The 14155-nt window shown below is 45.1% G+C and overlaps 1 protein-coding gene across 16 annotated transcripts in view; it reads left to right on the forward strand.

Annotated features, from left to right (window-relative positions):
* Positions 1 to 14155, forward strand: part of dlg1b (discs large MAGUK scaffold protein 1b) — a 64288-nt gene that overhangs the window by 16979 nt on the left and 33154 nt on the right. For 15 of the 16 annotated variants that reach the window (XM_047027831.1, XM_047027832.1, XM_047027834.1 and 12 more), the window contains one exon: positions 12432 to 12596. In XM_047027831.1, the coding sequence (XP_046883787.1) occupies positions 12432 to 12596 (165 nt within the window). Of the gene's footprint in view, positions 1 to 6927; positions 7735 to 12431; positions 12597 to 14155 lie in introns of those variants that run through there. The other variant, XM_047027837.1, reaches the window with a different exon arrangement.

Here is a 14155-nt window from a genome sequence, read left to right on the forward strand (position 1 = left end):
CTTACTCCATCCATCCATCCTTCCACATCTACTTTCCCTCCATGTCCTTCTCCCACAACAACCTTCCATCCATTTATTTTTTCTCTAATTTAAGAAAGCACTCAGCTCCCCACTTTTCTAAAACCTGTGATTTTTGTGACTGTTTTAGACCACTGAACTACAGCTTAACTCCCTGCCTGACATCAGCTTATCAGAAATAGCCTATATTTTGTAATAACCTGTTTACAACTAAGTAATTTGGTTGTTGGGGATAGCTTTAGCTGCTCTAATCCTTCCTGCAGTAATTACCACTTTCTCAATAAGTCAGTTGAGGTCAAATGTAACATATTTGAATGGGTCTCATTAGAAGTTGACGCACCACTGGTTTTACAGACATAGACACACATGACTGAGTTTCCCTTCGTTTTACTGGGTCTACTTTTAGCATTTGTTAGGAGCCTTTGAAGTTTGTGTCTCCAACAATGCCGTTATTCCCCAATAATTGGCTACTGTATGAAGTGGTACCATTCTTTTTAGGGAGTGTGGTTTTACAGTTGTACAAACCCTAAGTTGTGTATGCAGAAGGTTAAACTAAGCGATTTGCTGTTTTGTACCCATTTCCCAAGCAAAATCACTGAACACTTCCCCTAACATCGAGTCCCTAGTCAGAATGGAAAGAGATTCCCGTTAGCTTGTAAACTACAATCACAATCACCGTTTTACATCAGAAGTGTATAATGGATGTCAGATTAATGACCTATTCATGTGTGATGAATAGGTGAGGGCAGTGGCTGTCACTTGGCTGAATTCATGTGGAGCTAATGGAGTATTGAGCAGCTTCACATTGTGGTGCATGTCTAGATGCCTATTTGTGTTCCATGCACACAGTTACTATAGTGAGATTGTCAGTGATTCCAATTGCCTTCTTGTTTCATCAAATAAATGACATGGGTTGTAGCTAATAAGGCTTTATTAACTTGATGCTGGTGTAACAAGGCACTTGACTTGAGCTTGAAAGTTACTGAAGTCTTAACCCACTCAGGGAGTCTCCTTCTACTTTTTGTGTGATCCTCTAATGCGCACAGCACACACACACACACTCGCAGTCATGTACGCACGCACACACACACACACACACACATATAGTAATCCTCTCTCTGCTACACATTTGTATGCATAGTGAAGGAGAACCAGGGGTTCTCTGCATATTAAACTCAGCTGTCATCTGCTGCAACGGTGCTGTGTTCTGTCTTTTATCCCTGAATAATGCAGGAGGGGGGGCGGGGGGGATGGGGTGGGGGGATGGGGGGTTAAGCAAGGGAGAAATAGTGTGGGTGTGGTATGCACTGTGTAAACTAGTTTGTAGTCTAGAAACTCCTAGGCTTGAGATCCACGGGCAACGTTGACATCTCTGTCACGCATGACTTGGTGAAGCGTTGCCCTCCTTGCCAAGAGATGGACAGGTGGCCAACAGCCTGCCAGTCAGCGGGGTCATTTTCGCATTGAAACTTTCTTCTTTCTGATGTCTCAAAGGTCCTTAATGTGACACAGTCAACTAATTCATAAAGGTGACCGTCTGAAGAATGGAGATATCGCAATAGTTCAAGTGACAAGACTCTCTCTGTTTCTCACTTTCTCTCATTCCCTCTTCCTCTCCCCCTCCAAAACTCCCAACCCTGTTCAAAACATGTATTCATTGCTAGAAGCTTTTATCCAGAGAGACTGCAGCTTCTAAAGAACACGTTTTGTATTCTAGAATGAGAACAGAACTGGGAGGACATTCCTGCTCGTCTTCATCCTGTACTGTTTGTCCTCTCCTATTCCCTCCAGCTCTTTGTGTGTAGTTTGTTATAGTCATCTCAATTATCGTTTCAGTTCAATTCTTAGATTTCAAATGTTGGCACTAGAAAAGTACGTTAGAGTGGTGGGAATGTTGCATAACTCTGCCCACCTGCTTCTTCAAGTGGGTGATGCCTTTGGTCAGGAAGGGAAGGAACATGGGTCTTTTCTCTGCCAGTCTTGGTCCTTAGCATCAACTGGAATTCCTCCAGAGATGAGATCTAGGTTGGTTCTACTCCAAGAAACATCCCAAAAGATGTCCCCATTCCTTGCAGTCTAGTACCTGGACAGGACCATTGATCTTTAAATACTCATGTTTTATCTTTTAACTGCCTGTTCATCTTTAAATGAACATTTATCAAACATATAGCCGGAGGCTCTACGCTAACATCTCTCTCTCTCCTTCATGGGGCATTGAGGCGAGCCACTCATTGAGACGTTAGTAATGATGTGGAGTCTGCTCTTGACCCTCCCGGCACTGCCTTCACCCCCCTCCCGCCCGATCAGGCCATCTGCAGAGAGACAGCGCCGCCAACAAGTTTCTCCTTCACTTCTTCATCGCATAAAAACAAGAGCCAGCCAGTCAGTCACCCTACTGTATTACCATCCTGTGTCCATTGACCCCACTGCCAGTGGTAGAGATACATCTGATCCATAATCAGTCCTTAAGGGCAGGAGAGATGTGACCCTGGCTGGCATTGAATGGCTGTGTTTGACCCCCCCTCCCCTCACCCTCCTCTCTCTCCCTCTCACTACTTCCTCTCCTGCCCTCCGGGGCCACCGCTGCCATCTGTGTGGCTGCTTGCTTTTCTAAGGAGAGGCATCAGGCACGGGGCCAACTGTGGAGCTCCACTTCAGCTTGAAATCAGAACCTCCATCATCAGGCTTCTTGTAAGTGGTGTTACAGACTTGTGTTAGTCTCTCTTGGATCACTTTTTACTACTTGTGATTAAGACGTCAGAATGTGACCTTTAGGGAATCTAATTTGAGTGGATCAACAGTTAATGAGGAGTAGAGTAGCAGGGCAAGGGAATTTATTTTGATGTCTAACAAGGTTTACTTTCATCTGTCGTTTTCATTCATAATATGCATTTCTATTTATAAAAATTGAATTATGTTTAGTTGGGGTATTTAAAGTGCTGTTATTTTCAAACTTGAGTGCTGGTCTGTGTTCTGTGTACAGTGTGTGGAGCCCATGCTATGTATGGCAAAAGAACTCTAGCCATCCTGACTTGTGACTCTCCTTTTTGTAATGGAATGCTGCCCTCTTCTGTTAGGTGGTGTAACTACAGAGGAGTCCTGTCAGAGATGATTTCTCAAGGGTTCACCTGAAGCTTCCATTTTGTTCTCTTTTGAAGTGTTTTGAACACTGAGCTATGGCCTCCTCCTGGCTAACTTGCTTCTTCTGTTTAGGTTTGTGAAGGAGCAACTAGAAAGGGTAGAAATGCCACATGACATCTGAATACTAAGCAGATTGAAGAGTAACGTTTAGGTATGTAAACCAGGAAAAACTGGTTTGCTGCTGTTGCAGTGTTCTCTGGGTGACACCTTTTGAGACCTTTCAAAATATTCTGCACTAAAGACTTCCCATGTCCACCAGGGGGCATTACACCTATTAGCAATGCAGCCATCAAGGTTCAACGATGCTTGTCCTTGCGTGACTGATAGCCTGGTTACTCACTGGCACAGGTTTGTCTGCTTGAGTTGTAGATGATCAAGTCATGTGTTGGTCGTGAAACATTGGAGTAAAAGATTTTAAAAGGATAAACAATGGCATTTCTTCCATTCCTCACCATACAGGAGCTAGGGCATTCACTTGTCCTGTGGGAATTTTGAGTAAAATGGCGATTAACGATTTAGTCTAGAATTCGTATTCTTCACGTTAGACCTGTGGTGTTTAAATCTTAGTACCCAAGCTTCGTACCGCCCTCAGTCATTTAGTGATCCCTTCATCCCCCTCTTCCTCCATCTCTTTCTCCCTCTCTTCCTCCCTCTCTTTCTCCCTCTCTTCCTCCCTCTCTTTCTCCCTCTCTTTCTCTTGCTCTCACTCAAGCTCCCTGTCTCCCTCTTTGGCCCCAATGGCCGTCATTAGAGACTGGAGTGGTCCTTTTGATGTTTCGTCCTGCTGAGGGCTTTCCCCTGCGCCTCTGTCAGGAGCCCACAGAGGATTAGCATGCCTCAGCCACACGTCCGGCTCCATCAGCCTCCCAGACTCTGTGGGGGAGCTCCGGTCCCGATAGGGCTGCCGAGTGTTCAAATCCTGCAGACGCACTCTCGCACACACGCTCACGAATCCTTTTCACCCTCACACACACACATATCCTTCTCATACTCGTGCATTCACTAATTCTGTATGGCCGACAGAAAGAGGCACAAGGACACGGGTTGTGTGTTGTCATGAATCTTGCTGGATGAAAGCCTTTTACAGGATTTTCTTTTTTTTACTGATCCTACCAATTAATTTGTTTGTGAGTCAATTTAAATTCATTGTGGACAAATCTCTTGCAAGGAAATAAATCAAAGAGTCACACACACACACACACACACACAAACACAGCGTGAGAGACTCATTTGTGTACCTTAAACGTAGGCCCACTTTTGCGTACATGTTGGTCATATTCTTAGTATGTAAGGAATGACGCATGTTTATGACAGGGCTAGTTGCAGCGTGACTCAGGCTTTGATCATAAAGCAGTCAGACAGCTGAACGAATGCAAATGGGGGTAATTGGTGCAAATTGTACAAATGGAACCATTATCTTCTGCCCTATTTCGACGCTTGCCAAATCCGGTCCCTGCTTAAGGTCTTATTGATACATTTTGCAGATTATAATTTGGCTATTGTATGTCAAGCCGTCAGAAAAGGAATTAGGGTAAATAAAAATGCTAATTTTAATTCCCATCATCATCTTCAACCGTGAGCTACTCTGAAAACCTTTTACTAACAAAAGATTGATAAATATTAGGCTAAATGCCACTATGTCAAGACTTAAAAAATATATATATATTTGAGAATTACATAGGCGCAGGAATGTGGAGTGAAATATGCATGGCCATGTCAAGCAGGGTCTTCATGAATGTATGTCATCCAGACAATGTAAGCGTGTAGGGACCAGCACTTCACACTTCATCCATGAACTCACCAAGGTGTGTGTGTGTGTATTTAAACTATGTTGTTTGTCTAGGGTAGCTATGGAACTCTGTATTGTAAGCGTGTGGATGTGTGTGTGTGAGCAAGGGCACGTGTGTTTTCAGAGTGGGGGCGGAGTTTGTTTGCTCATGCACATGCGTCTCCAGACGGCCTGGAGCGGAACAAGGCCTGCACTCTGAGCACTGCAGCCCCACACCAGCTAAGTGGACTGATGATGCAATTTCTTGTTCTAATGACTTACTGAGGACACTCACACGCACACACACACACACACACACACACACACACGCATAGTTAGACAACCTAAGAGAAGATGGGATAGGAAGAGTCAAATGAGAAGACAGAGCTGCTCTTCATTTCCTGTCCTGACATCAAGGCATTCTTCTAAAAGCAACTTCTGAAGCTTTTGTCTCTCCACCCAGTTCTAATTGTGTGTTATCACACCATCTAGTCCCTCTGAAGATCTCGTCCCTCTCAGAAATTGTCCCTCCAGGGGAATGATTTTGGCTCAGCTTTCGAAGATCTTATCGAGGAAGGTGGCACACTTGTCATATACCGTCGAAATACCTTGTCGTCAGATGCGGTCTTTGCAAGAATTGTAGTGGATATGGGACTGTAATGTAACGCGCTTCATAAACATAAATGGAAATAGGGATGCCTTCCTTGATGCAAATCCCTGCCCCATTCTCTTGTTTGCAGAATTGCATTACCATCACCCAAGAGGGACGAGGTTTCGTTTGCATTATCAAGCCTCCCCCCTCCCCCTCACTTAGCAAGTTTCCTCAAGCAAAGTCACAGAGATCACTCCCCTCTTCCTTTTCCTCATCCTCTCTCACTGGCACACACTTCATACAAAGGATTCTTTGCTATGTAAAGTGAATTGATAGTAAACTTGAATGGGTGTAATGAATATGCATCCCACCTTTGCTGTCAGACGAGCCTGACATGTTATATGCAGTCATGTTGGATGGTTCTGAGTCAGATAGCTGAGCGGTGAGGGAGTCGGGCTAGTAATCAGAAGGTTGCAGGATCGATTCTCCGCCGTGCCATCTGATGTTGTGTCCTTGGGCAAGGCACTTCACCCTACTTGCCTCGGGGGGAATGTCCCTGTACTTACTGTAAGTCGCTCTGGATAAGAGCGTCTGCTAAATGACTAAATGTAAATGGTTCTGTGGCTTTCTGTTCTGTAGTTGGGCACAATGGATCTACATTGAACGGTCACAGCCAAGGGTCATCCAGTTAGCTGCCTTCTCTGTTCAGTCAGCTGATTAGTCGCTGGCTCTTCTTCCCCTCCCCCTTCCACATTTACAACATTGCCCGCTATCTCTCCTGAATGTATACACACGGACGAGATCACACCATTAGCCGTACTCATCTCTCTCCAAATCCCCCAGGAAACAATGTCCTTCCTCTACCAACACACACACCCTGCCCTGTCTCTACCCTGTCTCTCCTTCTTTCTACTCACCCTCAGGAGATGTCCTGCCCTCCTCATAAATGCCACCTAACTCTGTCCCTTATCGCCCTTATCTCCATAGTGCCTGCATGTCCCCTCAGGAGGCAGTAGGATGCCGTATATCTGCTGAGCGCTGGTTTGGCCCAACCCCTCCTCACTCCTGCCTGGGGAATTTACTACTCAGCCTTGTTCAATGCTCACTAACCCGCTCTATATCTCTCAACATTCCCTTAGGATGTGTTTTCTCTCTCCCTCTCTCCTCCACCCTCTCCAAATCACCCTATCTCCCCTCATGCCTAGCTCTAGTCTCTTCCCACGCGCCGAGTCTCTGCTTGTGCTTTAGCTGGGCCATGTGACAACAAACCACACGCTGCTGCCCGCTTCCCCTCCTCCCTCTACTCCCTGATCTCCTTTCCTCTTCGCTTTCTTGTTCTCTTACTCTCTTGTTCTCTTACTCTGTCTCATATTCTCCTTCTCTTCCTCCCCCCCCTCTCTCTCTTTCCACTGAAGCTGTGTGACAGTGTCTCTCCTCCGTCTGCTAGAGCAGCGTTTGACAGACACAGTTCGGCCGTAGGTGCACCCTCAAAGCCCCGACAACCTCCTGCATCCTCCCACTCGAAAAAAACGAACAACCTTAGACCACCCCCTTTCCCCAGCGTCCAATCAGACCCCTACAGATGACAGCTTAGCACACACCAACACGCACACTCTCTCCCCCTCTCCCTCACACGCATCATGGCTCCTCTGTGGCTCTGGTGAGTGCTGCTTCTCTCTGAGCACGTTGACTGCCGAGGAGCGTAATAAAGAGGGGACACCGTAGGGAGACGAGGAAGTGAGAAGACCTGAAAGACAGGAGGAGAGCCAGTCATCCCACAAAGTGAAGAAGCGGAAGAAGACAGGATAGGTAGACGAAGAAGAAGAAGAAGACTTCAACAACGTGGTGGTGGAGGAAGAGGAGCAGGGGAAGGAAGAGGGCACAGGCCCCTGGATGAAGGCAGACCACCCGGTGTCTTTTCCCCCCCACGACGATGGAGTGATGCGAGGAATGAGGGCGGATGGTGAGAGCAGGCAGCAGCAGCAGCAGCGGTGGAGGAGGTGGAGGAGGAGGTGCTGGCAGCGGAGGGGAAGCTGGGGGCAGCCGGAGAGGCAAGAGCAGGCACCAGTCTCGGAGGAGACGCGTCTCGGCCAACTGCCCCGGCGCCGAGAAGATGTCACCCAGTGTGAAAAACTTGGACTGCTTTTCTCCTATGCTGTGCCATTGCAAAGTAGCATGCACCAACAGCACTATCTCGTTAATGTTTGGGTGCAAGGTGGGTGATGGTGTCTCTTTTCTGTGGTGTGTTCTTTTTCACAGGAATAATCTTCCACGCAGAGTGTAAGGTCTTTGAAGTTGACCTTTTTTTATCTCAGAATGTGTGAGCACCGTTGATTGTGTCGGCACTGCTTTTTACTCGGGCGCTTGTTTGACTCAGACAGTTGCAGATATATAAAAAAAAAAAACAAGACTGTCTGAGAGAGTCTGTTTACTGTTCCACCTGAGAGCACTATGATAGGTTGATGGAGCTGCCTGTCATCTGTGGCTATGTGAAGGGGCCAATTGCAAGGTCCGGATGTTGAGTGTTCAAGTAGTATTCGATAGCGGGGTGCCTTGGTGACAGATGAGATCGGTGGGCATGTGCATGTGTGCCTAACATGTGCTCTGTACCACAGACTGTCAGGATATCTAAGATGCAATGGAGGCTGTTTCTCATGTCACAGAATATTACTCAAAACCCCAATTTGTTTTCATAATAAATCTAGTAATGACATTTAAGAACACACTTGACAAGAATTGATGGTGTTTCTTTATGTTTAAGAAAGTATTCCGTTGTCATTTGAAGAAGAAGAAAAATCGGTTGAACCTTTAAGTCCTATAGTTTACGAATGTTTGCGTTTCCTCATACAATGAATGAAGGCTTGACTACTGTGAAGGAGAGAATTACAACTTTAAACACCTTTGAACTCTTAGACAGGGTGACCTCGTGGGTTATTTGTCATCTGTCTCTTTCACTGGATTGCTTTTCATTGTTAAATCTTTTGATTGCAAAGTTTACTTGTTTTATAGTGTCCAAAACACAATTGTTCAATATAGTATCCTGCTGGAACACTTTTAAAGTGAAAAGGTGCAAACCAATTTGTATCCATTTTTTTATATATTTATGTCATTCAATTCAGTGTGTTTTGAGATGCAGTTTTATTGAAACATTATCTATGCAGACTTTGTAAAGAGCTTGGAATATGCACTGGAGAATCAGTTTAGAATGAAATCGCCCTTGTAAACTCTCCATGGCCACTCATCTGGAATAATTTGATGTGCTAATTCTGGATTTGAAAGACATGTTTCCCCATTGTCGGATACTGCGTTGCCTTGTGTGGAGGGCTTTATCTAATCTCAGTTAACCTCCAAAGCAGATTGACTGAGCAACATGTCATTAATCAAAAGTGACAGAACAGCAAAACCCTTTCCAAGCCATGCTGGACCATGCCAGTATTAACACCCTTTCAAACACAAATTTGCATGACAAGCTTTCAAAATGAATATATATTTTTCCCCTACCAGTCGTGTACAGGATATATATTACTAACAAACTGAGGCGGAAAGCGGGGAATTATTTCCCTACAACAAATGGTAATTATACAGCTGATTCTTCTAACTGTCTCCTTTCCTTCCTGGCTCTAGTAACATCGGCACAGCAGCTCTGTGTGTGTGGATGCCACTTGTGCCTATTTTTAGCCTCCTTGGCAGGCAGGCAAGAGTCGGCGGTTTGCCTCGGCCGGCCCTGCTGCTCCGGCTCCGGAGCATGATGCATCGATTTAACAGCGGCCGAGGCGTAGGAGAAGGCACTGCAGGCCTCTCCAGGCAGAGGTTGTCATTAGTGGCACGAGCGCGTGCCGGGAACACACGTCACAGCGGGGCTCTCATTCTGTATCTCGTTCTGGAATCTCTTGTTCAAATTCTCTCTTGTTCATGGTTTCCTTTTTGTCCGTCTCGTTGAGTCCATTCCCTTGAGTGAAGGCCCATGCTCCTGGGCTGGATGACGTCGGTTGTTTCGGAGCCTCTGCCCCTCACCCGAATGACCTCTCGAGGGACCTTTACTCGCTACTCTGCGTTCATGGATGGAGCTCAGGTCATTCTGAGGCAGGAGTGGAGCTAGCATCGCCTGAAGGCTCCTGATGTTCTCCCCCCCCCCCCCCCCCCCCCCCCCCCCCCCCCCCCCCCCCCCCCCCCATCTGTCTTCTCTGTCATTTGCAGGAGAGCAGAATTGCAATCTAACACACACTTATTTTAATTTGCTTATTGTTTATGGAATCCCACAGGAGGGCAGGTTTTCCAGTTTAATATTGATATATTGACTTGGTTATAGTGCACTGTGTGGCCAACATGGGCTTGTGGATGTCGGCCATAATTGCCGCCTCTTAGATTCCCACGTCAATAGTAAAAAGCACCTTTTAACAGATATTGCTACAGTGTCAACCAATGTGTGCTGCCTGCTGGGATGCAATTGACAGGATAGTTTTTTGGTGCAGACTGAGCACATGATCCAGTTTGAGCCTGTCCTCCTCTGCTCACTGGTGAACGCACTGCTGGCAGGTTTCAAGTCCCAAACCAGCTGTCCATGTTGGACCTCCTGACTCTGGATTGAGTTGCCCGCGGTGAATTGGTGTTAATCTATGCTCGTTGTTAATCTACACTGTGGTTTCCTTTTACTTGAATGTAAACCCCATGACAAACGGCTGGTTGTAATCATATGTCCCTGGCGTAAGCCACTGTAACCTCATCAAAGACAACTCTGCTTCCAGGAGATGTGTGCAGGGTACGGAAGATGCCGTTGATGTCATTTCAAGTGTGTTTGACAGAGGTTCTCCAAAATATGAGAGGCACTTTTCCTATGTATACAACTAACTGTATTGCTGTGCCCTACATTATTTCCTGATTTGTCATTTGTTAGAAAGTGTAAGAGACCCCTTCCTCTGACGGTTGGCAAGTGACAGTCAATTAATTTGTGTGGAAAGATCTGATTAGTGAGCCCTGAAAAGCTGCTTAACCTCTAGAGATCAAAACACTGGTGTAGATTACATTATTTGATCATGACAGTAAGACAGATGTTACACACTTTGAATGGTCCTTGAAATCCATTACTTTTTTTTTTTTTTTTTCTTTTTTTTTTTTTACTTAAGTAGGTAATGGCCACCACAGCCTATTGTAGTAATGGCTATACTATGGGAGCTCCTGGAAGAATAGTCTTCTGACATGTTCTTGAATGCTGAGTGACTACAAAATGCAAATCCCTGATTGTTAGTCTGTTAGAATGGCCTTTCCCTTGGCACTGTATGGCTCGATGTGTATCCACAGACTGAATGTCACATTCAAATTTAAATAAGGACTAAAAATGGTTTTAATCATTACTGGAATGTTCTAGTAAAGTAGCTAAATGTGGTAGCAAAGTGCCTCCATGGCAGTGCTATTTATTCACTTGTATTCTTGGAGCCTTTTTGTCACAGTGCATGTGGCGGTTGGTCATGTGTTTAATTGAATTAAATGAATTGTAATTCTCCCAGCTGGCAGTAGCTTGTGTGGGCACTCTTATTTTGATCAAGTTATTATTTGAAACAGTCTACATCTCTTTTTTTCTTTTCAACTTAACCTTAACTTAAAAATGTGGTTCTAAAATCTCGAAAGGAAAGGATAGCAATGAATTATTTATTTTGTAAGTATTTTAAATTAGGTCTGTGATGCTCAACTGACCTGTGATTACAAACAGTGTTAATTCTTAACCAAGGTTTCTATCTGTAGAGGGTTGTGACATCACATTCAGTGGTGCCACTGGTTGCTAGGAGATGCATGCCTCCCTCCCAGGTGACCTAGCCATCATGGATGTCCACTAGCTTAGACAATCTGTGTTTTGACAGGAAACCTCTAGAACAGGAACGACAAGTGTAGAGAAGGAGTTGACCCAATTATCTGTACAAATATTACCTTAGTTGTCTATACAGTGTATTTCAATTTAGACCAAGAATGTGTTTTGCATTGAATAATGGGTGATTGTCTCTGAAATCTAGCCTGTGAAATCTTCAGCCATACCATTTAGTAGTTCCTCCTTGTATGGCTCTCTAAAGAATATTCTGCCGCCTCAGGAAATATCGTTCTCAGAAATCATGTTGCATGTGGATCAATAAATACTGAGCTTGTGGGTAAGATCAACCTGCCTCTTCCATTCCCATAAGCTTCATGTTAGAATGTAATCTACCTGTGTTTGAATCACTACTTTCACCTTTTCCCCCCTGGGTGGATGTGTTGGTTGGTTGTTCCTGTCAGCTGATGAGCCAGTTGCCTTGGAAACTGTGGCTGTGCAGTTGTCTCCCGTAAATGTGTAGGGAAAGAAGGCAGCTGGGGGGGGGGGGGGGGGGGGGGGGGTGTCAGTTAATAATGCACCCCACCTGACACAAAACCATGAGCCACCACTATACAGAATGAGGGAAGGGACAAACACGTGTGCACACACCTACTGTCATGTCATCGAGAGTGCACAAGTACCATCTGAAATAAGGTTCCAGGTTAAAAAAACCTGTTTGGAGCTTCCAAGGGTTCTGGTCAAAACATCAAAGAGCACCATGCTCATTCTAGCTTTTAATTCTAGTATTGCAAACCAAAATTGGACCATTATCAGTGTTGTCTCTCCTATAATCAGCTCTCCTATGTTATCAAAGACGGTTACATCCCAGATAAAGTTCCCAGGCTTGTTCTTATTTCCTTGTCTAACTCTAAGCCTGTTCTATTGAAGTTGGGTGATTTTACTCAAAGGTTCAAGGGGGGGGGGGGGGGGGGGGGGACAGCCCAGTTTTACCCTTATTCCCCACTGCTTAATTTTGCCACTTGTTCCACGACACTGTGCTATGTGAGTATGCGCTCTCCAATCGGTGTTCCTCCGCTGAGCTCATCTCCTCGGTATCTCTCTGTCCTCCGCAGAAGTACAAGCACCACGATGAGGACACGTCCCCCCAGGAGCAGAGCTCCCCCCAGCTCACAGACGAGAGTCCTGGCCCCGAGCTGGTCCAGGTGGCGGAGAAGAACATCTCCCAGATCGAGAACGTCCACGGCTACGTGGCACATGCGCACATCTCGCCCATGAAGGTAGGAGGACCAGCACCCACTGAAACACCTGACACTTTCTCTGTATACCTATCTCAACAAGAGACACACACTCGTGTCCCTCTTTTTCATCATGTTACTATACCCATGAATACACATCTCCTCCTCCTCTCTCTCACACACACATGCCTATTACCTACTTGATCTCGCCCACATTTACCACACTCTCATGTCAAGGGATGATGAGAGAGGAAATGGAATGCTTGTTTCACTATCCATGTCACTCTTGTGTGCCTTACTGAGACAGTGCCCTTCAAAATAGTCACACATGCCATACATGTACTCATGCATACATGTATCCACCTCATGGTCTCAAGTTGGACCCCCCTGCAGTGCATCAACAAGGCTACAGGTACCATGCAATGGGAATGAATTCAGTATTTGTAATACAGTCTAGGAATGTAGCTTCAACTTTGTCCAGTATACACAAGCCACAAAGAACATCTTGATTTGGGCACTTTACAAACCAGTCACTGCTCGTATCAGTGGGTATTTATTCAGACCACCTAAACAAAACTGCTTACATTACATCGATTATTTACTAAAATTTTTTGAAATCTCTGGTTAGTTAGGGTATTTCAATACATTAATAGAACATTCTTGTTTTTATTATTTATTTTATATAAAATGTTTGCATAGTAACTCCTGCACGCATTAAAATTAAAACAACACTAATTTTGCATCCTTTGCAATCATAGTTTGCCGCAAGACATTTTCAATATAGTTTTGGCATTTGTCACTGTGGCATAAGTTGCAGCAATCATAGACTAGTGTTTGTTACTGTATGTTTTTCAATCTTATGTGGTAGGTTGTATTGCAGTGATTTATTGCGGATGTTTCTTGTGCAGTGGCTGTTGGCACCAATGAAATAAATGTCTGGCTTTAGTTTCAGCCCCCAGATGTAGTCTATACAGTAGCTCAAAGCTTAACACTTTTTCCCTGTCATGACTCATGCGGCACCTTTGCAGGCAAAGTATAGTGTATTATCATTTCAAAACCCACTAGTATTTCCACCAGAGTATGAGACGCTTGGATTTCATGCCTCACATTGGAGCTATGTTAATTCTATTCGATCACTGTTCTTGTTCATTACCAGAGTTAACTGTCAGGAAGTGGAATTGACATAATTGATTTCACACAAGTAACTCAACTAATAATGTTGGGTCGTACAGATCTCCAAACGACCGATGCTGCCACCATGTGCTCATACAGGCTTTAGGGACGGCAGGGCTAGTGAACCGCTTTGCACTGCCTCCTCTACTGTATCTGAACTAGCTTGAGGCTCAGCACGTGTGTGCTAGTTAATGGCACACTGCTGCCACCCAGAGGCAACATGGAGTAAAGGTATGAAATGTTGGCCTAAAGTCAGTGATGACAACTAAATTGCGCTCATTAACCATTTTGCGCCATTGTTGATGCTGCAACGTTTGTCCGTGTGCCTTGTCTTTGCATGGCATTCCTCAGCTGTTGCATCGATACGTCAATGCCAGCTCATATTCTGCATCGGATTTCAGACCATGTTGCTGAGATCCAAGAGTGTG

This window comes from Hypomesus transpacificus, chromosome 10 (genome assembly GCF_021917145.1).
Source record: "Hypomesus transpacificus isolate Combined female chromosome 10, fHypTra1, whole genome shotgun sequence".
Taxonomy (NCBI): domain Eukaryota; kingdom Metazoa; phylum Chordata; class Actinopteri; order Osmeriformes; family Osmeridae; genus Hypomesus; species Hypomesus transpacificus.